At 41.6% G+C, this 26,146-nt stretch overlaps 1 protein-coding gene across 4 annotated transcripts in view; it reads right to left on the bottom strand.

Annotated features, from left to right (window-relative positions):
- Nucleotides 1-26,146, bottom strand: part of Lmo7 (LIM domain 7) — a 207,550-nt gene that overhangs the window by 36,722 nt on the left and 144,682 nt on the right. For 2 of the 4 annotated variants that reach the window (XM_052190775.1, XM_052190773.1), the window contains exons 5-10: nucleotides 22,831-22,861; nucleotides 21,370-21,483; nucleotides 17,569-17,767; nucleotides 14,391-14,643; nucleotides 10,081-10,110; nucleotides 1,873-1,990 (exon numbers count right to left, since the gene is read on the bottom strand). In XM_052190775.1, coding sequence (XP_052046735.1) covers nucleotides 1,873-1,990; nucleotides 10,081-10,110; nucleotides 14,391-14,643; nucleotides 17,569-17,767; nucleotides 21,370-21,483; nucleotides 22,831-22,861 — 745 coding nt within the window. Of the gene's footprint in view, nucleotides 1-1,872; nucleotides 1,991-10,080; nucleotides 10,111-11,066; nucleotides 11,787-13,212; nucleotides 13,495-14,390; nucleotides 14,644-17,568; nucleotides 17,768-21,369; nucleotides 21,484-22,830; nucleotides 22,862-26,146 lie in introns of all 4 variants that reach the window. The other 2 variants (XM_052190776.1, XM_052190774.1) reach the window with 2 other exon arrangements.

Consider the following 26,146-nt stretch of genomic DNA (forward strand, 5'->3'; position numbering starts at 1 on the left):
TGCTGAAACCGTTTACTCCCACTTGTGCCAAGGTGCCCTAATTTTGCTTTTTATAGCCAGTGTTTCTGTACTAAGCCTTTATCTCATGTGTCTGCCGGAAAAACCTGACCTAATAAGACAGAGCCCACTTTTGTTATCCTAGAAAGTATCACATCAATGTCTGTTTCTCAAAGAATGCTAAATGCTTGCAATTAGGTACTAGATCTGATTGACCGGGAAATATTTTAAATTCAATTTCACAGCACTCCAAACCCCTGATTCACACGCTTACTGTGATGAGGACAGAAAAGTCCTTGGAACAGTCTAGCTCAAGTGAATGTCCGATCTAGTTCAATCCCCAGAAAAATGCATAAGATGTGGTTCCCCTAAACAAGGCAGACTACACAAAAAGATCAATGCCTTGTGTGGCAGTTCTACCAAAGAGAATGAGGGACTAAAGGAAAAAAAAATCAGTTCTCCCTACAGAAGGTGAAATCATAGATTAAACTGGACTGCCCATTAGGTTCAGAGAATAAAGTCCACCTGGAGGAAGCATCGGGAACATCATGCAGGCGTAAGCCCAAACTTGCTTCCCACATCTCCGGAAACATGTCCAAAGGCAGCCAGAACAACACACCTAATGCAGGTTCTCAATTATCCCTAGTTACATAAACCAGTTGTGACACTTGGGGATTGAGGCATTTTGAATGCAACAACTATTTCTCCATTTCCAAATCAGAGAAACACCATACTAAGAGTTCCAAGAGAAATTCCAGTTCAAAGGGAATTTGGTATACCCAAGTTTTCAGACCAAACCAGACCTCACCCCACACCCAGGGCTTGGAAAGCCAGTTTGTCCACTAAGCTTTGGGGGCACCTGGGGCCTCTCCTGCTTGTCTACAACCTGAAACTGATATGAACTCTTTCCCCAAAAGAAATAAAATAACCCAACTATTCCTCTGCCCTTCCCTAATATGCAGCCCACCCTGATAATTATTTTATCAAAACCTCACTGAGTGAGTTGTAAAGTGATGCTGTGTTCTTTGCTGTGTTTTGCAGAGATGGAAATAAGGTTCAGCACACAAGGCAAGGGTCCTAAGATAGAGCCACGCCTGGGTCCTGTGTGCTGTTTCCTGCTCATTAAATCAACTTTCAAATAAGAGGACACTCAAGTTTAGCAAAGTAGTGCCTTCGTACATTAGCACTGACTTTCTCTGGCGGTTTTGCTCCTGCTGTTACTCAACACTTTTACTATTCCTACTATTCCTCCAGTTTCTTTGGGCTGGGAATACGGTTATCAATTACAGTTCTTCATACTCCTACAGCTTACAGTAACTGCTTCATCCAACTGGAAGGGTTAAACCTTCTTCTGTAAGATTCAAGATGCATCTAGGTGTACACCTATATAAATAATTGTATAAGCCAGCTCTGCTGAAATGGTTAATTTTGAATCACACTAGATCCTGACTTCAACCAAAATATTACTCTGAGTTATATTTCATCCTTGTCTCCAAGTAACTTTTGAGAACTCTCCCCACTAATGCCAAGTTCTGAGCTACACATCCTGTTCCTCTCCTATCTGGATCTTGAGCAATGCTCTTTTTCTAGCAGAGGTATAATTAGCAGTCACTCCCCAACTCAGCCACTCCCCCAAGTAAGCAGCCCACTCTCTCCCTAGGAAGAAACTTCACACTCTTTGAGAATTCACAGACTCTTAGATGATAAGCACACTTCTGTATTTTTTACAATAGTCTTTAAGACATATGACAGTACTTTGGTCTCATTTTCTATAATTCTGTACACTATAATAGCAAGGAAAACTGCCTCTTAAGTACACTTCCTTTTAAGAGAAGCAAGAAGTGCGCACCCCGCCCCTCATTGTAGAATACTCACATCCTGCCATTTCTGATCTTGCTCCTTCAACTTGGATTTTATTTTCTGCATCTCCTCGTAGCGCAGCTGACGCAGGCTCTGAACATCCTCTGCGCTAACATCACTCATCGACTTGCTCCTGTCACAGAAACACCCACAGTCACAAAGGTTCTCGTGGCTGGCCGGAGGGTTCACATGGAGACTGGGCTTATATTTAGAAATTCCACCTAAATATCTACTGCCCTACCCAGATGCTTCAGTGATAGTGTCCCTGAAATAGCACCACACCGATAAATGGTGTTTTTCCAAAGCACAGAAACAAGAGCCTGGTGTTCAACTCAGATGTGAGATGTTTTTCTTCTTTTCCACAAAGCAGTCAAAATAATCTTGAACAGTTCTAAAAGTGATAATCCGGTGCTTGCATTTAGAGGGGTCAACTGTAAAATTATCTTGGGGGGAAAAATATCAGTCATTAACATCACCTGTCTGAATTTGTCTATATTCGCTCAACGATAACCTAGTAAAAGTTTGGCTGTTTTTTTTTTTTTCTTTTTACTAGGCCCTTACTAAATAATTTAGTGACTACCTGATATTTTCTCCTCAAGTTCAACACCATGAAACAATGTTCTCAACCATTCTCTAAGATCTGCTCTGCCACTGTGCAGCTGGACTCATTCACAGACCAGGAGGAGTTCCCTCAGCCCCGTGGGAGCCACCTCGGAACCCTCTCCTTGATGAGGCAGAGTTCACACCCTAACTTGCAGCCCCTGTACACGAGTGTGTGCAATCAGGCAATAAAGACGGAGTGGAGGATTTCAAAGTCTTTTCCTCCCATTATTGTAAAAAACGATCTTCTAACAGGCTTCTAATTCTCAAAGAGTATAATGCTGCTCCCTAGCAGTAAAGAGACTGTTCATGTGAGTTAGCGACTGAGTTGGGATACTACCCCTGTGCAGACCTCACAGATGAGAAAGACCTCTCAGGAAGGCTAGGGCCAGCTCAGCCCTGAGAGCAGGGAGTCTAAGACAGAATTTTAAAGGCAGGCTAGCAGAAGTTCTCTTTATTGTACTCTGAGCTTATTATATTGTAATTAACCATATTTTCCCTAATATTACTATATCCTTGGGCACCTACATTTGGTATTCTCCCCAAATCTACTATCACACTTTTTTTAAAGCCATTCTTAGCAGGCTCAGGAATGCAGTTGTAACTACTGTGCAAATGCCTCTGGAGGCAGCAGCCAGGATCGGCCCCTCTTTGACTCATTTCCAATGACTTGTGAACAGGCACTTATGCCTGAGTAGGGACCAGCTGAAATGCTACCCGGAAAGGACTTTAAAAAAAACAAAAACAAAAACAAAAACCAGGCCTCACCAAACACGTTGTTGCTGGTACATCCCATCTCAATCTGCTTGTCCTTAGTGATGGTTAATAGTGGCTCCTGTGCCCCAGCCATCCGCCTTTGAAAGCTAAGACCCACTCTTCACTTTGGTCCCCTCCTTCTCCTCACTTTCAAATACTTATCTTCTCATTTAATGCGCTTTCTTTCCACCTAGACTGCCAGCAGTCTAGGTCGAGCACAACCCTCCCCTGCATTTCCAAACCAGCTGCTTACATTATCCTTGGAAAAGGCTTCCCTCAAATGCTCCCTCCAACTCAAAGGCCGTTTGCTGGTCCCTCTCTGCCTTTCATACCACCACTTACAACCACAGCTAAGCTCTCTCCACTCTTACCCGCTCACCGGCTGTCCTGGCTGGTTGTGTGTCAACTTGACACAAGCTGGAGTTATCACAGGGAAAGGAGCTTCCCTTGAGGAAGTGCCTCCATGAGATCCAACTATAAGGCATTTTCTCAATTAGTGATCAAGAGCATAGGGCCCTTTGTGGGTGGTGCCATCCCTGGGCTGGTAGTCTTGGGTTCTATAAGAAAGCAAGCTGAATGAGCCAGGGGGAGCAAGTCAGTAAAGAACATCCCACCATGGCCTCTGCATTAGCTCCTGCTTCTTGACCTGCTTGAGTTCCAGTCCTGACTTCCTTTGGTGATGAACAGCAATGTGGAAGTGTAAGCTGAATAAACCCTTTCCTCCCCAACTTGCATCTTGGTCATGATGTTTGTGCAGGAATAGAAACCTTGACTAAGACACCATCCGTTTTCCTTATCTCAGTTAAGGTCAACTCCATCCTTCCTCTCTTACTCTCGAGACACTTGATTCATTCATAATGCCTCTGCTCTCTATTTCTAGGATCCAACAACTTCTAACCTCCTCCCCACCGTCAGACTGATCAACGCTGTCACATCATCCACTTGGAGAATCCCAAAGATCTGTCTGCTTCCACTATTCACCTCAACATGCTCAACAGAGCAGGTTTCTAAGTCACAGTCGGTCAATGAACCCTCACCCCAAACTCGAGTATTGGGAATTGGTTCCAATGCTTTGAAGTAATCTGGCCCCCAAAGTCAGGAATCTGGGTGTACAAATAGGTAAAAGTTCTTGTTCCCAGTTGGTTTTTGATGGGTCAATAAAGAGCCAACCAATGGTTGGACAGATAGACTGAGGCAAGAACTTTAGATTTGCACAGGCTAGGAACTAGGAGAAAGGAAGTCGGAGAATCAGCATGACTCCAGGAAGAAGGATGAGATGTAAGAGCTGCAGGAGAGAAAGCCAACCAGCCATGTAAGGCTCTGGGTGAGTGGCCCCTGGCCACTTCCCCAATTGGGCCTGGGGTAGTAGAGGAAAGTTTAAGAGTCTCAGCAGTGAGTACTGGAGGGCCACATTTGTTAGTAAGGGAATGTTTATGAGTACCCAGCCTAGCTATGGGTGTGTGTGTGTGTGTGTGTGTGTGTGTGTGTGTGTGTGTGTCTTTCATTCAAGAATCCAGGCAGTTTCTGAACAGGTGCAGTTTACTCAACTACCACTACACCTGAGCTTCTTTTCCCCAACAAAGTTCTAAGTAGAATCTTCAAGATCTTCAGGGTCTGAAACAATCTGGTCCTTGCTGCCTCTCCACACTCATTTCTAATACTCTGTCTTATTCTCTTGCCAGTGGCTGTCTTGCTTCTCCCCTTGTTCTTCAATCTGCCCAAAATGCTTTCATCCATCTACATGACTTCTCTTCATTTGCAGGTATCCATTTAAATGGTATTAAGTGTTTCCGTCTTCCCATCCTACAAATGTCTGTCTCTCTGGGCTGACTCCAACCCCAGTCCTCTTTTCCTTGGGCATTTACTGGCATTTAAGTCTTTCTTACTTCCCTATTACCTGCTGAGTCCTGTAAGATTTTCAGACATTACATCTGACTGCTGACAGATCACTAGGCTCACAACAAAGCCCAGTCCATAGTATGTACTCCATAAACACATTCAGTCGATGATCTAGATAATATTCTACCACTTGCATATGGTCTTCGTGGTTCTTCCATGTAAAAAGTGAACTACCCTTCCCTCACCTGCTCTAGTACATTAGCTATAGTATTTCTCATGTTTACTAATTCTTGACTTCATCTTCTATAGTATGCACAAGCATGCCTAGATCATCTCTCTCACAAGCCATATGCTACTTGGAAAGGAAACATGAGTGCAGTACCATGCATACAGATACACTCAGTATCTGTGCTAAGAATGAGATAAATCTAAACATAATCAAGCACAGAAAATCCAAATTGACTCTGTGGGAAAGCATAACTGCTCTCCGAGTTTTATAGCACTATATAGATTTAGTAGGGAATCAATTACATATAGACTCTATACAAAAACATGTGTACCTATACATGTATAAAATACTTCTCACTAGGTATAACTGCATGCCAAATTGAATTGCATGCATTTGAAAATATATAAACTCACTGAAGTCATGCCTACATGGTCAAAGAGGCTTTTTGAATTAAAACAAAAATATTCAGTAAGAAAGAAGGGAATTTGCAGGTTACAGGCATGAGAGGGGGTTGGATATGCTACACACGAAGCTGTATAAACTATAAAACAAGAATAAATACTATTTGATAATCCCATAACCTTTCTGTGGGAAGAAAGTCGAACCATTTGTATGAGTCCAGAACCTTCCATGCACTCTTTATTCTCCTCCTGGGCTGGAAAGCATTACTATGCCCTTTCCCATAGTATGTACCCAGCAAAGGTAAGACCGCCTCTCTCCCGAGCAACACCTGAGCACTGAGCTGGGTCTAGCAGCCCAGACACACACCACAGGATCAACGTGAGCCAAACATGAGCTCGGGTAGACGAGGTTTTGTATAGGCAGGGATGTGAGCACAGTCTGTTCCTGGGGTATATAAAGTTACCCCCATTAAAGCAACAGCACAGGCCGTAACAGTCTCCATTAGCTCCAGCAAAAGGCAAGAAGGGAGGACTCCAGAGCTGCTGCCAGACAAACATCCACCCGCTGAACACACAGCAGGTCCCTTCTCCAGCTCCTCGGCCACTGGTCTATGATACCTAGGTAAGGCTGTGCTGGTGCACGTCTTTTAAAATCTGGTGCTATATACTAATTCTATAATCTTAATTTTATTAAAGCGCACATTCTAACTAAATGGAACCTCAGATACTAACTCTGTAAAGCTGCTTTACATTACAAAGGTTTGCCCCAGACCATGGAGATAAAATCTAGAGCTCCCGGAGCACACAGATGAGGAAGTCTTGCGCGTTATCAGCATTCACCACATGACATTAGAGTCTCACGAGATCCTTGAGTGGCACCAGCACTGCCAAGCAGTCTCTGTGAGTTTTCTCCTGAGGCGTGGTCCCAGTCCGGTTCTACCACCTGAGAGCCTCCGTGCTTGGGAAAGCTGCAATCTCTGTCTCTTTCTCCACATCTGTGGAATGCAGATAACACCTCCCTGTCTGCCTCCCAGAACTGAGATAAGTCCTGAAGACTGCATGGGGGACTCATGGAGGACACGCCTAGCAGGGACCACGCACAGGTGAGTCACGCAGCTCTCTTAGCGCTACCCCGCTACAATGGCTTACACTCCCTCACTCAGAAGGCTTCATTTAGATCTTCATTTGTATCTGCTCCCTGCAAATGGAGGTGTATCTTGTCTTTCTGATTAATGTCATCATATTAGGGAAGGGCAGGAGGAAGTTTAAGAAATCATTGTAAATCACAAAGATATCATTTTCTTGTGCTCCTCTGATTGCATATGATGCTTCTGGCACTTTCTGCCGGAAATAAGGACTATCCTAAATTCCAACTTCAGTCAACTTAGAGATGGCTATCCATAGAATAGAGAGAGTCCACAGAGCCAGTATCAGACGCTTTTTCCTAAATGAGAATTTACTCACAGCCTTCATAGAAATTCAGAAAGAGTCAGTTAAGGGTCTCTAGCCTTGAAAGCAATATGAATATGCTAATTTATCTATCTGAACATATATTTTCATTAGACACTATAGAATTTTGTGATTAATAGCCAGTGTCCAAACCTATGTGGAACACTTTGAAATTACCATCAAGTAGAATGAAAGGGTGTAAGGAATTTTCATCTATAGATGTAGGGACTTATTTGGGGAACACCAACTCTATTCACATTTTAGCCAGAAAATCATTTCCTGTAGTGGACTAGCCTGGGTATTGTAGGGCATTTAAAACATACTAAGTGTAAATAGCACACATGCTTGGCTGTAATAGAAGAAGTACTTCTAGCTATACCTAGATGCCATCTGGCATGGAAGAGAAAATCCTCAGAAAATAGCCCCAATCAACTCATCTCCCCATCCCTTTTGCCTGCCTTGATTATATGTTCCGATTGTTATGACCTGATAATTCTACAAAGCCATTTGACCAAGCTGTAGAAGAAAAATATAGCTGCCTTAGCGGTCTTTGACTGTTAATTCACAATTAATTGGTATTTATTTTTTTGATACTAATAGCTGATTTGGTGGTTATTATTTCATTGAAAGGTCACGTACACATGTTTTTAAAAACTGTTGTCAGTAGCACCTCGCTTATATCATCATATATGACCAGATTCCAAACTTCATAAAACCAAACAAATGGAAATTCATGCAACACAAAGACACACACATGAGAACTGACAGTTCACACACAAAGCGTCTTAATAAACATGACGGACTGCATGCCAACCAAAACGTGGAAAAACACTTACCCAGCATGCACGAGCACCCAAAACTGCACAAAATGTAAGCTGGGGTTTAATAGGCAAAGGACCCCCCCCCAAAAAAACAAACAAACAAACAAACAAAAAAACCACTACATATTCCCATTCAAATTGCTCTGTAGCACAAATAAGGCATGCCTATCACGGGTACTTAGTTTTTAATTACAAAAGTACCGAACTTTTCCACTATATTATGTTCGGAGAAAGTTCACCCAGCATAAATATGAAATGGAGTCACTATAAGTAACTCATTTTTAATTTACATTTTACTCTCGTTGCTAGAAATCAATATAAGGAAATCACTAGTAACTTGAACAAAACAACAAACCCATAGGAGAAAAGGGGTGAAATTAAATAAACTTGCAACTGCTTCTAAACAGAGCTGCATTTTCTAAGACACATGAGGCCCCATTATCTGAAAGTCATGAATTATTCATAGTCTCAATTAACAGATTATCTTGCTGTATTTGTGTAGTTACCTTAGCACCACACCACAGGATTTTTTAAATAGCCTTTTCAAGGGAACGCTGATAACCAATACAATTACTTCAAAATGCACGCACGTGAGGTTCCGAACAGGACCCTCGGCATTCTGAGGCTGAATCTTTACTCTTTCTTCAGGGGTGTCTGTGGTAAGGGTGTGTGCACGTTGCTGGGGACTGAACCCACAGACACAGGCAAGCTAGGCATGAATTCTACCATGGAACCCACTCTTGCCCTGGATAATTCAAGTCACATCACAACCCATACACTAAGAAAAAAATGGGTAGGGCCAAGCCAGAGGGAGTTATGTGCTTACACACCTCCAAGCATTTACACTCTTGGTACTTACACCTGCTTTAGGAAACCTGTGTCAGAGATGTGTTTATGCTACAAAGCCAAATGCGATTACTAATGAAAAGTCCTCATGAAAGTTAGTCAGGATGCTCGAAGCTTCACGGGGATTTTAAATCAAGTTAAAACAGCCTTCATATGATGAACTGATGAACAGATATTGAAGTGTTAGTTATGCCAAAGACTGATTTCTTCACCCTCAAATGCCACACTGCCAAGAGTAGGCAATAGCTGCCTATCTGTCAATCATGTCTTCCACATCTAGAGTTCTTACAGTGAATTTTGTGACAATCTTGGTAGCTTCTAAAACTTCCAAACTAGTAACATTAATAAATACTATTAAAATTAGAGATTCAGAGAGCTGAGACAAACCATGGTAAGGAGACAATACCCAGCTCCTGAGGCTGATTAAAATATTGGGTGTCCTTCACCTCTCTTCCTCAAAAACTACTACCGACTGATTTCAGTTACAGAAAGCCAGGTAATATCGCATTGAGAATGAGTAACAGTTTTAAATGGTCTAGAACTGGAAAAAAAAAAGTGAGAAAATCAGCTTTATATTACATTGCCATGTTTATCCACTGAATATTAAATACCAGTAGACCAAACCTAAGAAATGACTTAAATATCTTCTTGTAATAATACTAGAGACTACCAAGATTATTTTTACAATTTTTAAAGTGTAGTTTGTTCTTATAGCTAGCCACATGATACTTAAATTTTTACCCTTGATTCTATAGTCAAGAATCTTGAAAATATTTCCTAAAACTACTGACCATCCCCACCCACAAAGCTCCTCGTGAGTTGAGTGAATTTTGGCGGCTACATGAATTCTCCCATCAAGTGAGCAGTAATATCATGTTCTATCACAGACTTTCTAAGAAGTAATTTGTGGGGGAGACCTTCAAAAAACGAGAAACCAGAAGTTTTGTGTATTGTAGGAATTAAATACCAAAGCAAGCATAGTCTCAGCCCCATGTTTTTGTTACTTTCAGTCATTAAATTAAAAAAGGAAAAAGAAAAAAGGGATGGAGTTAAATTTTAATACAGAAAAAAAAAGCTATTGCTTTATACAACAGTTCATGCATTGGACATTTAGATACAAAAATATTGCTATGGGGTTACAATGTTAATAAAAAAGTAAAATAAAAGTCCCATGCACCGCACACAGCACCCATTTAGTAACATGCCAGGACAGAGGTGCAGTGGGTTACAGAGGAGACGAACAGATATGAGGAATTATTTTTAATGGGAACCATAAACTTACCCATTCTCACCATAAATCTTTTGAAAGAGTCTAAGAAACCAAAAAAAAAAAACCAAACATTAAAAAGGGTCATCCTCTCCGGTGGTGTTCGCTTCTAAGTATTCATCATCTTTAACTTGAGTCTAACTGGAAATGGGCAAATCGGAACAGGCTGTCTTTAACCACTTCTTAATTATCAACTTTTAGTCAGTCTCCTATGTCAACGAACTGAGGTCAAATAATATCAACGTTTTCTAAATGTGCTCTGAGCCAACAAGTTCTTAAGAGAAGAAGGCCTCCGCATGCCAGGAGCTAAGTCAGACCGAGGGCCATTCAGGGTATTCAGCCTGATCAAATCTGCCCGTTCCCACCACAGAGAACAGAACGGCTATCAGGAAGCTGTATGGATCGTTTTAACCAAAATGGCCACAACGACAAACTCAAAAAAATTTGACAGACTCATGCATTTTAATGGAATTTGCACTCATTGAACATTGTAAATAAAAGCGCTATAAACTGGTAGTTCACAAAACCTAGATTGACCACAAAAAATCGAATTAAATGAAATCTGCAATGACATATTTTTAAGAAAATATTTAGCTCAATTTAAAAAAAAAAAGACACTGCAAGATATGAACACATAAAATCGAACCACAGCAAGACTGCCACAAAAGTGCCAGACATGATGATAAAAACCTGCAGACACAATTAGAAAATGCTTTTATCCAGTTTCACATTGGAATGTACTAATGGACGCTTTCAAGCCAGAGGCAAGCTTGGCATACACCTTCTCAAATCATCCTAAGACGTGTAAATATGGATTTGCACTTCTTCCATGAACTGATTAAAAGTTTCTCAAAGCCAAATAATTTTTTTTTTTTTACACGATGCTTCAAAACGGCACACAGCATGCAGGGCTGAAAACGGATGCAGATTTTTTTTTCTATAAGGAAAGTTACACACGAGCATCCATCACAAGCCAAATCCTTGCAGAAACACACTCTGACCTCTCGACCATCAGCCGCTTCCTGTGCCTAAGCCTGCTGGCCTCCCGGATGGCCTCCCACTTCCGTAGGTCAGCCTCGCTGCAGGGACCAGGCTTGAAGCTGACAGGAGGCACAGCAGTGCCCAGCTTCCAAGACTGGATCTTTCGAGTCAACATGTCGTCTTTCTTCTGCCGGTAGGAAGGCACTAATACTCTACAGCTACTGCTTTTTTCTTTGGGCGGGCACGTCCTTTCGAGCACAGAGAGAAATTTCGCTTGGATTTCCGGAGGCAGGGTCCAGGGTTCAGGGAACGGGACTGGTTGGTATCTATCGGGGGCCCCGGAAAGGGGCACTTCTTTCTTCTGAGCTGGGATCCTGCGAACAACCATATCATCCTTTTCTAAATCTGGAAGCACGAGTTCACCTTCCCGACACTGCAAAATTATATCTCGTTCCACCGCATCGTCCGGCTCCGAGAACCGTCTAAAGTCTTCAAAGGCTCGAAGAACACACGGGTTTGCGTGGAAAGCCCCCGTTTTTCTGACAAAGAAATCGTCATTTTCTAAGTCGGGATCCAGGGCTGGCAGCTCAAGGTCGTGGGCTCGATAGCCTGGTGCGGGTGAGAGATTCTTCCTGCGAGTTATGAGCCGTGGGCCAGAGGTAGGATCGAGTTTGACATTTGTTTCCGAGGACAAGATGTCATCAGAGTAGGTTTGGAGGGCCTGAAGCAATAAAAACTGACTGATGCACAGAAAAGAAAAAAGGGAGGGAGAATCGGAGTGAGAATGAGGAGAAAGGTACTTAGGCGGCAGAACAACCAGTATTTATGGGAGGAGGAGGAGAGTTATTTTAGGAGCAACGGAAGGGAGTGCTACAAACAAGACAAACACAACTATTCTGACTTTTCCTGGGCTGTCATCTAAAGAAACACCAGGCTATACCTCCCAGGAAAAGTGAATACTATGAAGGTCAAATGATTGACCTTCAACTCAGATCAAGTATCACACACTGTATACCACAGTGCACATCACAGCAAGTAGAAATAACAAACCGGTCTAGCCTTATAAAAGACCCACGAGGTGGGTTTTGTTTTGTATTCTCCAGACTTTCCCTTCCCAGTGTCTACCAAAAAGTATTTCCTTTCTCCACATCTCCATACACAGCACAACAGTAAATTTAGATAATATCTTAAAAAAGCAATGTTGGAATGGTTTCTCAAAAGGATTCTTGCATATTAACCATGGTGCACGCTGTTGTATTAATAGCACGTTGATTATTCTATAGACTTTGCGATAGCACTCTCACGCGGAAGGCAGTAGGTTACACACTGCGCCTTTACCCTGTGTCATTATGCTCCCGTGACTCGGTACTCAGGGCCTAGGCTGATGTAGCAACAGAAGCGGTCAGAGAAGCCACAAGCAAGTAGCTCATGCAGACAGGTGCACCTGGATTCCTCCAAAGCACTGCTGGTCCTCCTGGCTGCATGGGTGTCCCGTGACCTCATAGCATGTTTGGTAGCTAGTTCCAGCAAGAGTGAAGGTCTTCGGTAGTTGCTGCCTGACCTATGTTCTACCTTTTCTAGTCTACTAAAAATGGTGGAGCTTCGGAAAGAGCCTGAGTCCTCATCCTCAGAGTCTGAATTCCTTCTGCTAGGAAGTGACGAGGAGAAAGGAAACAGAGAAGAGTGTAAGCTTTGAAATCAATGCTAAGATAGAAATAAAGGGGGCCTTTTAAAGTCTAGAATCTGAAATGTTTTATTGTGCTGATGTTATTGTTGTGTTTTAATAATAGAAACACAGGCCACAGGCAGTTTATTAAAAGAAAAAAAAGTATCTCAGGGGTGGAAGGGAGCTTACAAGTAGGTCAAAAAGTCTTTTTTGTTTTGTTTTGTTTTGTGTTTAGAGACAGAGCCTCATTCTGAAGCTTAGACTTGTTTCAAACTTTTAATCCTCCTGTCTCAGCCTCCAGAGTGCTAAGATTCTAGGCATATGCCCCCACGTATAAGGATAAAATCTAAACATCTTTCTTTAATTATCAAAGTTCTACAGATATTAGCAGGCAAATAAACCTTTCTCGCTCCCTAACTGAAAAAAAAACAAGACATAAGACTCCACCAGACTGGTATAGAGAACAAACACTGCATACCAGGAACATGCATGAGACAAACCTGAATCCCTGAAATTCCTTATACCATGGCTTATAAGTCTCTCTTTTTATTTTTTTCCAGTTCATATCCTCTGGGGTCCAACATTTAGGAAGGAACTGATCAAAAGAACTCCCTGGGCTTGGCGTGGCCGGGCTAAGCTTCCGCACATAGAGATCGTCCTTCACAAGGTTGGGCATGCGTGTGATTCTTTCTTCTTCCTCTTCTAAACACCAAGAGGAGGTGGAAGTTTCTTGGACTGTGTGCCAGTTCTCCATCTTGGGACCCCAAGTTCTCCTCTGGGTACTGTTCAAAATATCCAACCAGGTTAAGATACCGTATGAGCAGTCTGTGGCGGAGAACCCGCGAGGCATGCATTCTACCTCACAACGCTTGCACCCCTGAGAATGAAGTACTGTTAATAACTCTGGGCCTCAACGCCACGGCTCCTAGGACCAAAGTCAGTCGTCACAGCATCACCTCAGTCAAGCTAGAGAATAGCTAGATAAACAGGGCTACTTAAGAAGAAGACAAATTCCAAGCAGATTAGCTGTTGCTTTTCTAATACAATTAGCAAGCAGCACGAGAGATACCCAGACCCAGGCTTAATATATTTCTGACCTTGTTAGTGTATGTAGCCCAGAGGCTAACATATCAGGAGAAAATACTTAAAGATGAGAGTTGACAGAGGTGGATTGTGACATGAAACCCTCAGGTCTCTTTTCCACATGGAATCTCTGGTTGGCTAAGTTATCCAAAAACATGTCAGGCAACCTTCACCCACCCGTGTCGGAACCGCTTTCAGAACGGAAAGTTGGATTTGAAGAATCGCCCTTTGCTCTCCTCACTTGACTGGACAGCAAGAGTTTCTTTTCATGTCCACTCGTATCAACAAGAAAGGAAAACAGTGGAAGGAACATGGCAGAGCTCAGCTGGACCACATTGGTGACCCAGTGGGCTCAAACACGCCAATAAACGGCCTGCGTCTAAAGAAGCCCTGGTCATCCATCGGACACTGGAGTCTGAAACACAGTAACTGTCTTCGACATGGGACTGAAAACACAGGTTAGAAAAGAAATTCCGGTCAGTGGTATGTGGTAACTATACTTTAAATAGCCATTCTGTTAACCTCATTAGACCTCATTAGACAGACGGGTCCACAAATTCAGAAAGCACTCCGTAACCACATCATGTGACACTACCTGGAAAATGTTCCGTCCGTTTCGGTGTAGACAGGGCTCGCCCAGCTTCTTCTGTTGTCCTCATTTTTGTCTGGTCTCTTCTTCCGCAAAGGCGCCGGCACGTAGGATGGCTGCTTGCTTTTGTTAGGCAAGAAACGATTGAACGGGAGAGCCGACTTTGGTTCGATGGCTGAAATCCTTCGGTAGGACATATCATCTTTGTTATAATCCTGCATTTTGAATGTAAATTCCCAATCGATGTCGCTTTCGCAACCTATAAAGGCACAAGAACCTGCTTTACTCTCCAGGGATCTCCTGCGGAACCCCCTCCGCCAGCCAGCGCATTCTCCTCTCCCTTGGAAACCCAGGGCTGAGGCTGAAAGGCATGAATATTTTTAGAGCTTTGTCAAGAAGTTGTGATAAGACCCATGAGGAGGGACTTGCAGTCATGATAAGCAAATAAATCCCCAAACCCCTGGTTTCTTTCTCTTTCCAACTTTGCCACCACGATGCTTCATAAATTTGCTCAGGTATATTACCTAATAAAATCTAGTGAGACATCGCAAGTCTACAGGAGCTCAGTAATATAACAAAAGGCAAGAAGCTGTCAGGTTTCCAGGAAGTGACAGGCAAGCATAGAAACCAAAGGAAGACTGAACAAGCTTGAGTGGTGATAGACAGACCCCCTGCCACACATAGGGGCATGGGTCCTTCACCAGAGAAGACAGGATAGATGACATCTGAAGTCCTAGCGAATTATGTCTTATGCCTACACGTGAACACAGAACCAAAGCTTCTCTGATAAGCACAGAAGCTGTAATGGAAACCAGGGATTGTGGTTAAAAACCTACTTAAAAACAGGCTTAACAGAAGAGGAGGAGGGGGGAAAGAGGAAGGGGAGAGAGAGGAGGAAACGGGGAATAGGCAAGAGAGGAGGCAGGAAAAGAGAAAAAGAAAAGAATGAGAAAATATTTGTGATAGATCCCAAGGTCAAACTGAAAGGAGGAAGAGGAAGAGGAGGAGGAGAAGGAGAAACAACAGCAACAACAACCCTTTTTAAAACACAGTAAGAGCAGAGAGAGCAACCACACAAGTCAACTGGAGTAGCCTTCTTCCTGTCCTCTGTTCTCTGTTCTGTGCATTTGTAAAACAAGGGTAAGTGTTGCGAGCTTCCTCCCAGCTGCAGCCCTATCTACCCTCACTGCACTGACTCTCCGCACACCTGCCAGGTTAACTTGACATAAAGCCGGCTGCCTTTGTCACCTGCCAGGCAGGAAGGAATGGCAAACAATGCCAATACGGTTCAAAGGAAGTGGTCTGACACAGCTGTGTCCCAAGAACTGGTGACAGGGGAGTCTGGGCAGAAAGGAGGTGGCCACAGCCAGGACAACCAAAGTCCTTCAGCTAGTTTTCCTGCTTTGTGTGTGTTTAGCACTTTCTTAGGAAAAAAAAAAAAAGATGCTCTCCTTATTAAAACCTACTCATAAAATTTGGAAATCACAGACCATTTGCTTTTTGAAGTTTTAAACTTAAAAATAATATTTTTTTAGCCTACATACAAATACCACTCCTGATATGTTTTCACATAAAACTCATTAATGCACAATTTTCTAATCCTAAAAATATTATCCTAAGTGTGGTTACCACCCACTATAATTGTGTGGGTGGCAGAATATTAATACAGTAATCATAGAAAAGCTTCATTCTCCTGGAACCCAGCTCCCTCTCACTACCCTACTTATAACTGTCTACCTGTATAGTCCTTAAACAAGGTTCCCTTGCACTGTGACTGTGTGGCCCTCTGCCTTGCATCACACACACACACACACACACACACACGTGAGCAATAGGCCACATATAAAGGAGGCTCTGATCTTACACCACCATGTACATTCTGATCAGAAATCCACACTTGCCACAAACTCACACTCCCCCTGTTATACTTTGACAAGTAGATATAAACTCAAAACATTCCATAGGTTCCTTGGTCAGGACAAAGGAACACAATAGGTTGAGATTTTTCAGTCTTCATTTACAACTGTAATTACTCTGATGAATTATAAACTTAGATTGACTTCCTTATAGGAATGATTGTTCATCTTCTTAGAGTCACACCTCAGTAAGGACAGTGACAGGTACAAAGGTTAACCCCAAGCCATTCATACTTTTCTCCTTTCACTACTCTAAAGGAATTTAGTTTTGTTAACGCCTCAGTAACTTTTAGAAAACAAGCATATTATTTGTGATGTTTGAGATTTTGCATAATAAAGGTCATGGGTCAAATATGTATGTCCAGAATAAGCAGACTGAAAATCTTCAAAGACGGCACAAGTTCATAACCAGAACCCTTGTTTCCTTTCTGATAACGATGACGCTTGAAGCTCAGGAAAGACTTGGTCTTGGAAGTGCTGGAGTTTAAACTTCAGAATCTCGTGGATGTCGGTCACATGCTCTATAGCTGACCAATAGCCTCCATATTTGAAGAACTGTTACCTTTGGTTTCTACTTCAACTAAACGCAGACTACCTAGATATTTACTCTGAAACCACTAATACTACATAATAGTCATGGAATAAGAGAGTATTTCTCTACAATTCTTCACAATGTGGAGGGGGAAGGCATGCAAGGAATTTCAGGGAAGGGTTTGACCCCAGTTTTCAAGCTTGAGTGACATTTCCTCTCCACAACAGGACTTGGAGTGACTCCCCCTCCCCCTCTGCTGTGGATTAGCACGGAGCACAGCTGAAGGATGCTTCCTACCTCCCTGCTACCCAGTCAATCAAAGCCTAGAAAAACTATTGAAATACTTGTCCTCCGTAGCATTTCTTAAGTATTTCTGGTAAAATTAGGACAAGAAAGGAAACTACTTGGGAAGTAAAACAGACAGCTCACAGAGTCTTAATGCATTTTGTGTGTAGATGTTTGAGTTAATAAGTCTTATTAGGTACTTGTTGCTAAGTCTCTGTTTCAAGAGTGTCTCACTGACAAAATCCAGTCCCAGTGAGCCAAGGGAACATCTCCTCAGTAGTCCCGTCCAAATACAGAAGAAACAACAACAAAATACCTAAAAACATGGCTTTATGGAAATCTACATCCTGGTGAAAAATCTTTGGATAATTTTCATTTTCCACTTTCTCTTCCCTTCCATTTTCTCTTCCTATCCAAAGAATTAAATGTACAGCCCAAGACACCCACTCACCTTCCTTCCCACCTCTAAGCGTGAGGTCTGAAGAGCAGCTGGTCAGCGATCTGGACCCCAAGGACTCCAAGCTTTCAAAGGAATCGTCCCTCCTGTGGCCGCCTGGAGGGGCAGGGAATTCTCCTCTGTCAGGACTCCAGATATCCCCGTAGCCACTGTCCCGGCCACTTCTTTTCAGGCAGCTCGAATCTTCAAGTGCCTGAAGGAAACAGGGTACAAATCTAAGAGAATGAACATGAACTTGTAGAGATGCAAAAGCTCTCATTAATTAGAGGGGTAAGTTGTTGATGGGGTTTTCCTATTCAACAAAAGAAGAAAACAAAACCGTTTAAAAGTACATCATTTTTTTTCCCCACAAACTGTACAATTCAAGATTCCATATAATGAGAAAATACCTGAAATTATTAACAAAGTTGCATAATCAAAACATAAGATGAAAATACTAATAAAAACAAAATTATAGTAGCCTTGAAATGCTAGTCAATGGGGTGTGTGTGTGTGTGTGTGTGTGTAACTTTCATTTTCGCACAACCTGCTGAGAACACAAAGTGATTTAACTAATCACTGCTACGCAATCATTGATTAAATCATGATTTAACTTTAAAAAGAAATAGTTGAGAGACCATGAGGAAAAAGAGTCGATATTAAATGACAACGAATATTGATGAGCTTTTTAAAGTATATATTAAAGCTATGAACACTGAGAATATAAGAATGAGGTGTGTTACCTGAATTCATCTTCAAATGGTTAAGTAGAAACAGATAGATGAGCAGACAGTGTTAGCAACAGCCAAAATGGAAACACGATGTCAGATGATAAAGATGTGAGGTTTGCGAGTGTTATTACTGTCTTAACATTTATCACAATGCTCTCAACATGAGAAGAAAAGCTGGCATATGCTCAGAACAAATAACCAGCAGCTGTTTCAAGCAGACTTCTGCCTCAATCAGAGCCTTCAATTCCTGAGTCAATTGTCTGACTCACATTTGAAATGCCAAGAATGGCCAATAGTGAGATCTCGTACTGCCATCATTAACCTCACGCCCTGGCATGAACATGGCTAGGGTGGACCTTTCACCTGCTGCTTCCGAGCTTAGGGCCAACAGGCTGTGTCTCAAGACAGGAGGTTGATATTTTAAAGTCAGCCCTTTAGATGCATCAGGCTTTTCAAACGCATACTTCCATACTTATTGAAACCTCAGTGTTAAGTGACTGACCAGCAACTAGGTGACCTGCTATAAATAACCCAGGTCTATCCCTGCGGCCTGAGGACTTCACCGTGACAAGTCCCCCAAAGTGAGTCATCTACAAATGACAATCTAACTCAAATAGAGCAGCTCCCAGTAAGTATGGTTTCATTGCTATTTCCGGTTGGCATTATCATTGCCAGGGAACTGGGAAAGTACAGTCTAAATAATGCTTTACATTTTAAAGGAAGTGATACAAAAGAAATGATAGATTTGCATGCCTCTCATGCCTATGCCCACCAGGTAATGGAATAATAGCACCACAACCATAGTCTTATATACAAAAAAAAAAAAAAAAAAAAAAAAAAAAAGTCTTCTGACCACACTGACTCTGACTTCATTGAGTACAAACATCCTTTAAAGAGGCATTCCTAGCACAAACTGCACTGAAATTACTCACTCTGAGTCATTGCCTTAAAAAGTTAGGAAAGCTATAAAGAGCACTAGTCCACAAATCCATGCCCCTTGTAGCTTCTAACTGCATAGCTCCTTAGTTCAAACAACTGCAAAGGCAGGTTTCCCTTGTAACCAAAACTCCTTGCAATTCCCCTACCAGAGCCTCATCCTCTTCCACAGAAAGGACTGATCAATCTCCAGTCTCCGACCATTATGCTCTCTGGTAGATGATTCAGTCTCCAGCATCTAACACAATATATATAAGTGACGATATCTCAACTTCTGAGTGTTCATATACATATATACTCAGCACACAGCCACATATACACAATATCTCAACCTCTGAGTGTTGCATAGACACATGCTCAGCAGAGGTGTGGATGCACACATATGTGCAATTGTTCAGGCACATGCAGGGATATGAGTGCAGAGGTCAGAGGCCAATCTCCAGTGTTGTTTTTCAAGAGACATCTACATTGTGTTTGGTTGGTTGTTTGAAGGTTCTTGAGACCAAATCAGGATATCTTGTGAGTCGGAGTTTGCCTAGCAGGCTATACTGGCTGGGTAAGGCCCAGAAATCCTACTGTCTCAGCCTTTCCAGTACTGGGATAGCATATGCATATCACCACACTCCACATTATTGCAGGAATGTGAGGGGTCAGATTCTTTCTCAACTTTGCATGGCAAGTATTTAAAAAATTAGCTTACTCCCCAGACCTAAAGGGCTATCAATTTCTTACAATATAAAAACAAAAACAAAAAATAACAACAACAACAAAAAAAACCTTACAATCTCATTGTAATTGGGCCATTCCACTAGGGCCTTATAAATACAGATTTTTACAGAAAAATCAGTATATTTTGCTCTCAGCACTTGGTTCTTAAGTAGTCTACAAGCTTCTAATGCCTGTTGCAATATCAAGAAGCAGCAATACATGCAAAAACCAAGTCATTATATTGTAATATAATAGGGTGACTAAATGCAGGGAAGGTATTTTGAAAAACATGGGTAGCTAGAGCAGAAGGCAATTATTTTCACCAAGACCAAATATTCCTCTATTCTAATTATAACTAGCATTTATTTCATCCTCGCAATGTGTAAGAAACAAACACTAAATATCTTTCTTGTTTAATCTCATCAGAGAAATCTTACAAAGCAAGCACTACTATGTAGATAGTATTTTATCATTTTGAGCATCGATTTTCTCTCAATTCTTATAAAGTACCCTGGATGAATAGTTCTACAGAGAAATTAGTTTTTCCACTAGGGCCTTATAAATACAGATTTTGACAGAAAAATCAGTATATTTTTCTCTCAGCACTTGGTTCTTCTTAAGTAGTCTATAAGCTTCTAATGCCTGTTGCAATATCAAGAAGTAGCAACACATGCAAAAACCAAGTCATTCAGAGGTTCATGTTTAGTTACCAACATCTACATTAGGCAACTCACAACTCCAGTAACTAACTCCTGGGCATCTGATACTCTCTTCTGGCCACCAAGGTGACCAGCACTCTCACATGTATCCCTACACACACACACACACACACAAATATATAACGTCCGCAGTAGTCAATCATAACTCATGCTTGCAACCCCAGCAGTTGGGAGGTAGAGGCGGGAAGATCAGCAGTTCAAGGCCATCCTTGGCAATATAGCAAGTTTTAGATAACCTAGATTGTTTGAAACTCTGCCCTAAAACCAGCAAAACTCTGTCCAGTTTCACTTAACATTTATTACTCATCAAGGAACACTAGCACCATGGTGATATTGGAATGTAGTCACTAGAGATAATTACCTACTGCAAGAACAAATTAATATAAAGAAACCGAGTAATGCCTATAAATGTTAATAGCCCTAAAAATGCCTTTTTACTGCAGGTGGAGTTCATAATGAGTATAGAAACAGTTAAGTTATACAGTGTATAAAAAAGAATGTGTATGCCATCAAATCACTTAAAATTGAGGACATAAAATTCTATACATTGGAACTGGAATAGAAAGCCTTGGAAGAAAGACATAAAGCCAGAAAACAAGTAACTACCCTGCCTATACAGCCCTGTCTAGAGAGGACAAACTCCCCATGTTTGCTACAGAGGTGAAGCAGAAGAGTGTGATGAAGTAACAGTAGTCATTTCATACAGATGTTGATGTTCTTACCTTAGTCAAAGCTTGTCCTAAAAGAGTCTCAAAAGCTTTCAAATTGAGATAGGGACCATTATAGTAGGGGTTATTTTGTGCTTTTCTTCCCAGCCAGTACAAAGTTATCAAAACCTAAAGGGAAAGAACAGGACCGGTGAGTTGGTAACCAAGCGCCACTTCAATTGTGGGTGGTTAAGCTGCGGTGGATAATATGTCACAGATGAGACGCAGACTCTTAGGCGGATGGTACGGAACGCGGTCATTTAAAATATAATGATTCTTGATACAGTTCATTGTTTCAAATTGGGTTCTCAGATCCAAAGGCACAGAACTCAACAGTCAATCACACTCTCTACCCTTGAAGACGAGGGGCTCGTAAGAAGAGAACACAGGGATGGTGGTGGTGCTCAGCAGAATGGTTTCTTAGTGTGCAGGCAACCCTGGGTGTAGTCACCAGCACTGCATGGAACTGGGTCTGTGGTGCATACCTGGGCCCCCATCACTTAGAAGACGGAAGCAAGAGGACAAGACGTTCAAAGGTCATGTGTGTACATGAAAACTGAGAGACATTCAAAGGTCATGTGTGTACATGAAAACTGAGAGACCGCACCGAGATACATGAGAAGCTGTCTCAAAAAAACAGATGAGTGAAACTCGGGGCTGAAGAGCGGGTGGTGAGCGTGTGTGACGGAGACAGAAGGAGCGCGCACACTCCACGGGTGTGGACATCTTCTGGAAGCTGATTTCCACTTCACAGCTTTGTTTTAAGGCAGGGCCTCTCGAGTGAGTAGCTTGCTGTTCCGCTAAGCATGGCTGGCCACGGGTTTCTGGGCAATTCCCTGTCTCTGACCGCCATCTCACAGTAAGAGGGCTGTGAATACACATACGCCACTGTACCCAGCTTTCTACGCTGGTTTCAGGTCCAAGCTCAGGCCTCCAGGCTCGTGCAGGAAGCTCTCTATCCACTGAGGCCCACCTCCCTGGCCCACCAGTGAAACTTGTTATGTCAACATTTTTTCCAATAAAACTATATAATAAACACCTAAAGTCAGTAATTCTCGCTGCTTGATGGCCATATGTTTAAATAGAGCTGTTACTTTTAGGTATCCTTTTATAATTATAGAATATTAAGGACATGATGCCAGCCTGTACTGAATTCTTAAGCAGTCAGTGTCTTCTTTTAATGTCTAATTTGATAATCTCCTGCTTGCTCCCCTAAAATTTTAAAATTGAGTTTGGTATTGACAGATTAGAAATATAACAACCAGCCCTAGAAACTTAATCTTCTATTTTGTGCCAAATTCCGGTCTATGCAAAGTCTAACAGTGCATTATAATACATGCTCTTAGACCCTAACTGGTAGGTTTCTAGGTAAAATTTAATTAGAAAAGATGACACAGCATGTATTCTTAGATCTATTATGACTTTACAGAATATAAAGGAAAAGCTATTTATAACACTCCATTAAATACTGCTTACATTTTTCAGTCTCCTGTCAGTTTCTTCTTGCCTGTGAAGAAAAAGAACATATTGATTAAATAATATCCATGAACCTTAAATTATTAACTATGGCTAAAATTCATTTTCATTATAAAGTTCTATCAGTGTTAAAAAAATCCCTATGTGCTGAAATCTCAGAGCACACAGCACAAGATTCTTCCCATAGCCATTGACTTAAATATTACGGTGAGTTTTCTATAAAAAGAAATCATTTGCTTTTTCTTGTTTTATCCATGATAGCCTGATGAGCTGTTCAATTTTCTTTAAATAATGTTTAAACCCACTCTGAAGGTTTTTAAGCAAAACTCAAAGGATGCACATGACAGAAAAACGGGAGACACACACAAACACACAAAAACCAGCTTTGTATTGAGTTTTTTTTTTCCAATTTTTATTTTTTAATAAAATTATCTTTATATAATTATATACAAAATTTAGTTGTAAATTTTGTATATAATTCATGAAAACAATTCACATTGTTTTAACTTAATTTCTTTCAATTTTCTTTTTATTTTATTTATTTTTTTTCTTAGATTAACTCTTTTTTTTTTATTCGATATAATTTATTTACATTTCAAATGACTTCCCCTTTTCTAGCCCCCCCCCACTCCCCGAAAGTCCCATAAGCCCCCTTCTCTTCCCCTGTCCTCCCACCCACCCCTTCCCACTTCACCGTTCTGGTTTTGCTGAGTACTGTTTCACTGAGTCTTTCCAGAACCAGGGGCCACTCCTCCTTTCTTCTTGTACCTCATTTGATGTGTGGATTATATTTTGGGTATTCCAGTTTTCTAGGTTAATATCCACTTAATATTGAGTGGATACCATGATTCACCTTTTGAGTCTGGGTTACCTCACTTAGTATGATATTCTCTAGCTCCATCCATTTGCCTAAGAATTTCATGAATTCATTGTTTCTAATGGCTGAATAGTATTCCATTGTGTAGATATACCACATTTTTTGCATCCACTCTTCTGTTGAGGGATACCTGGGTTCTTTCCAGCATCTGGCAATTATAAATAGGGCTGCTATGAACATAGTAGAACATGTATCCTTATTACATGGTGGGGAGTCTTCTGGGTATATGCCCAGGAGTGGTATAGCAGGATCTTCTGGAAGTGAGGTGCCCAGTTTTCGGAGGAACCGCCAGACTGATTTCCAGAGTGGTTGTACCAATTTGCAACCCCACCAGCAGTGGAGGAGTGTTCCTCTTTCTCCACACCCTCTCCAACACCTGCTGTCTCCTGAATTTTTAATCTTAGCCATTCTGACTGGTGTAAGATGAAATCTTAGGGTTGTTTTGATTTGCATTTCCCTAATGACTAATGAAGTTGAGCATTTTTTAAGATGCTTCTCCGCCATCCGAAGTTCTTCAGGTGAGAATTCTTTGTTTAACTCTGGACCCCATTTTTTAATAGGGTTGTTTGGTTTTCTAGAGTCTAATTTCTCCTTCCACTGTCCACAGCGTTTTTTGCCCAAGAAAACCCTTGACAAACTGCTTAAAAATCCTGGCTCTGCAGATCATAGTTTAAATGATGGCCCAAAACTAGGTGTGGAATCTGATGCCTTTAACCACAACACCAGGAAGGCAGAGACAGACATATTTCTGAGTTCAAGGCCACTAGGACTAGTAAGCTCTAGCCAGGACTACTTAGTATTACTCAGTCTCAGAAGAAGGAAACAAAAAACAAACCTACCCTATCAAAACCTATCGTGAACTATGACCTGAACAGTCTCTATTCTATTACAGCCATGTAGGACATTTTTATTGGCCTGCAAAAGAGCATGATGCTTATAAGAAAGTCAAAAGGAAACAGATACCACCTCAGTGTTGAAGAGACTTAATGTGGAACAGGGCAGAGGGGCCTCCTGCAAGTACTGAAGTAAGTATTCTCCATCATTGCCAACACAGGGTACCAGTGAGACCCACACCGCAGAAGCCTGAGCAGATGGCCCCCAGGAGGGCTAGTTTTTCCGCATGACTTAAGTAGTAGAAGAAAACATACACACATGCATTTGCTGTTAGCATGTATATGGTGCATATTCCATACATCAGGCCGGAAACATACATAGCACACATTCATATGGAGAAGAAGAGAAATGAGGTGAGAGTGAAGACAGACAATGGTTGATCTCAGCTTTCCCACATCGACAACTGTTCCTTTTCACAGAACAAGCACAACACAAAATGGACTTAATATGCAGCTCCAACCCAGAAGAACGTCAACAGGAAAATCCGTAAGTCCTCACGTTGCTGGTAGAAACATCTGGTACGCTCACTCTGATCTCACTTGGTAAGCATCTACTTAAACTGAGGCCCATAGACAGCCCAGTAAATCCGGTTCCAGGTACATGCTTAAGAACAGTGTTGTTTGTTTTGTTTTTTATCAGTTTGGCAAAAGTCATACTCAGGAGACTTTCTGGTGTCCTTATGAAACACACACACAGATGAACACTAGGTAGCAACGGATTGAACAGCCTGTAACTCTATTCTAGGGTATGGTTCAGTCTCTCAAACAATGAGGGAAGAAGAGTGCAGGATAGGTTAATACAACAGTGCTAAAACAAGCAAAGAATAATGATTGGCACCCTTGGCGCAGACAGCAAGGCCTCTCTGAGGCTGAGAATTTGAATTTTGATTCATAAACTGGCTATCTAACTTATGTTTGCCTCCTAAGGAACCTTCGACCTGTAAATTTAGCAGGCTTATGGGTTATTTCTTAAGATGGGTTCTGGGATCAAACTCAAAGCCTTCTGATCTCAGGGCAAGCACTTTCTCATCTTTCAAGCCCTTGAGAGTTGATCTTTGAGGTAACATATATTTTTCTGCTCGTGTGTTATACTTCAGAAAAAGTAATCTGGAGAAACTTCACAGCAGAAATGCTCAGGTTATAATTTATCTCTTCAACTAAAAGAAAATCATCTTGTAAAACTGAATAGAATTCTGTTTTGGAAATAGTTAAGTGAAGAATATCACTTGAGGTGGCTGTGAACTTGTGGCCCATAATTCTACTGGTGACCGCAATATCGCTTCAAATAGTAAATTATCTAAAGTACAAAAGCACCATGAATGTATAATCTCACAGATGTATGGGTCTCAAAGTGATCTCACATTTATCAGAAGCACACTTGGGCATTAGGAATCATAGAGCCCTTGTGAAGCCCTACCTCCTTTCAAGGGCTTGAAATAAATGTTTCCAGTCCTTCAGCCTCTGACTTTTTACAACGATAAGCTATCTTTGGAAATGGAAGGCAAGGCTATTCCCTGACAGATCCAACAGCAGTGACCTCGCTTTT

This window comes from Apodemus sylvaticus, chromosome 8 (assembly GCF_947179515.1).
Source record: "Apodemus sylvaticus chromosome 8, mApoSyl1.1, whole genome shotgun sequence".
Classification (NCBI taxonomy): domain Eukaryota; kingdom Metazoa; phylum Chordata; class Mammalia; order Rodentia; family Muridae; genus Apodemus; species Apodemus sylvaticus.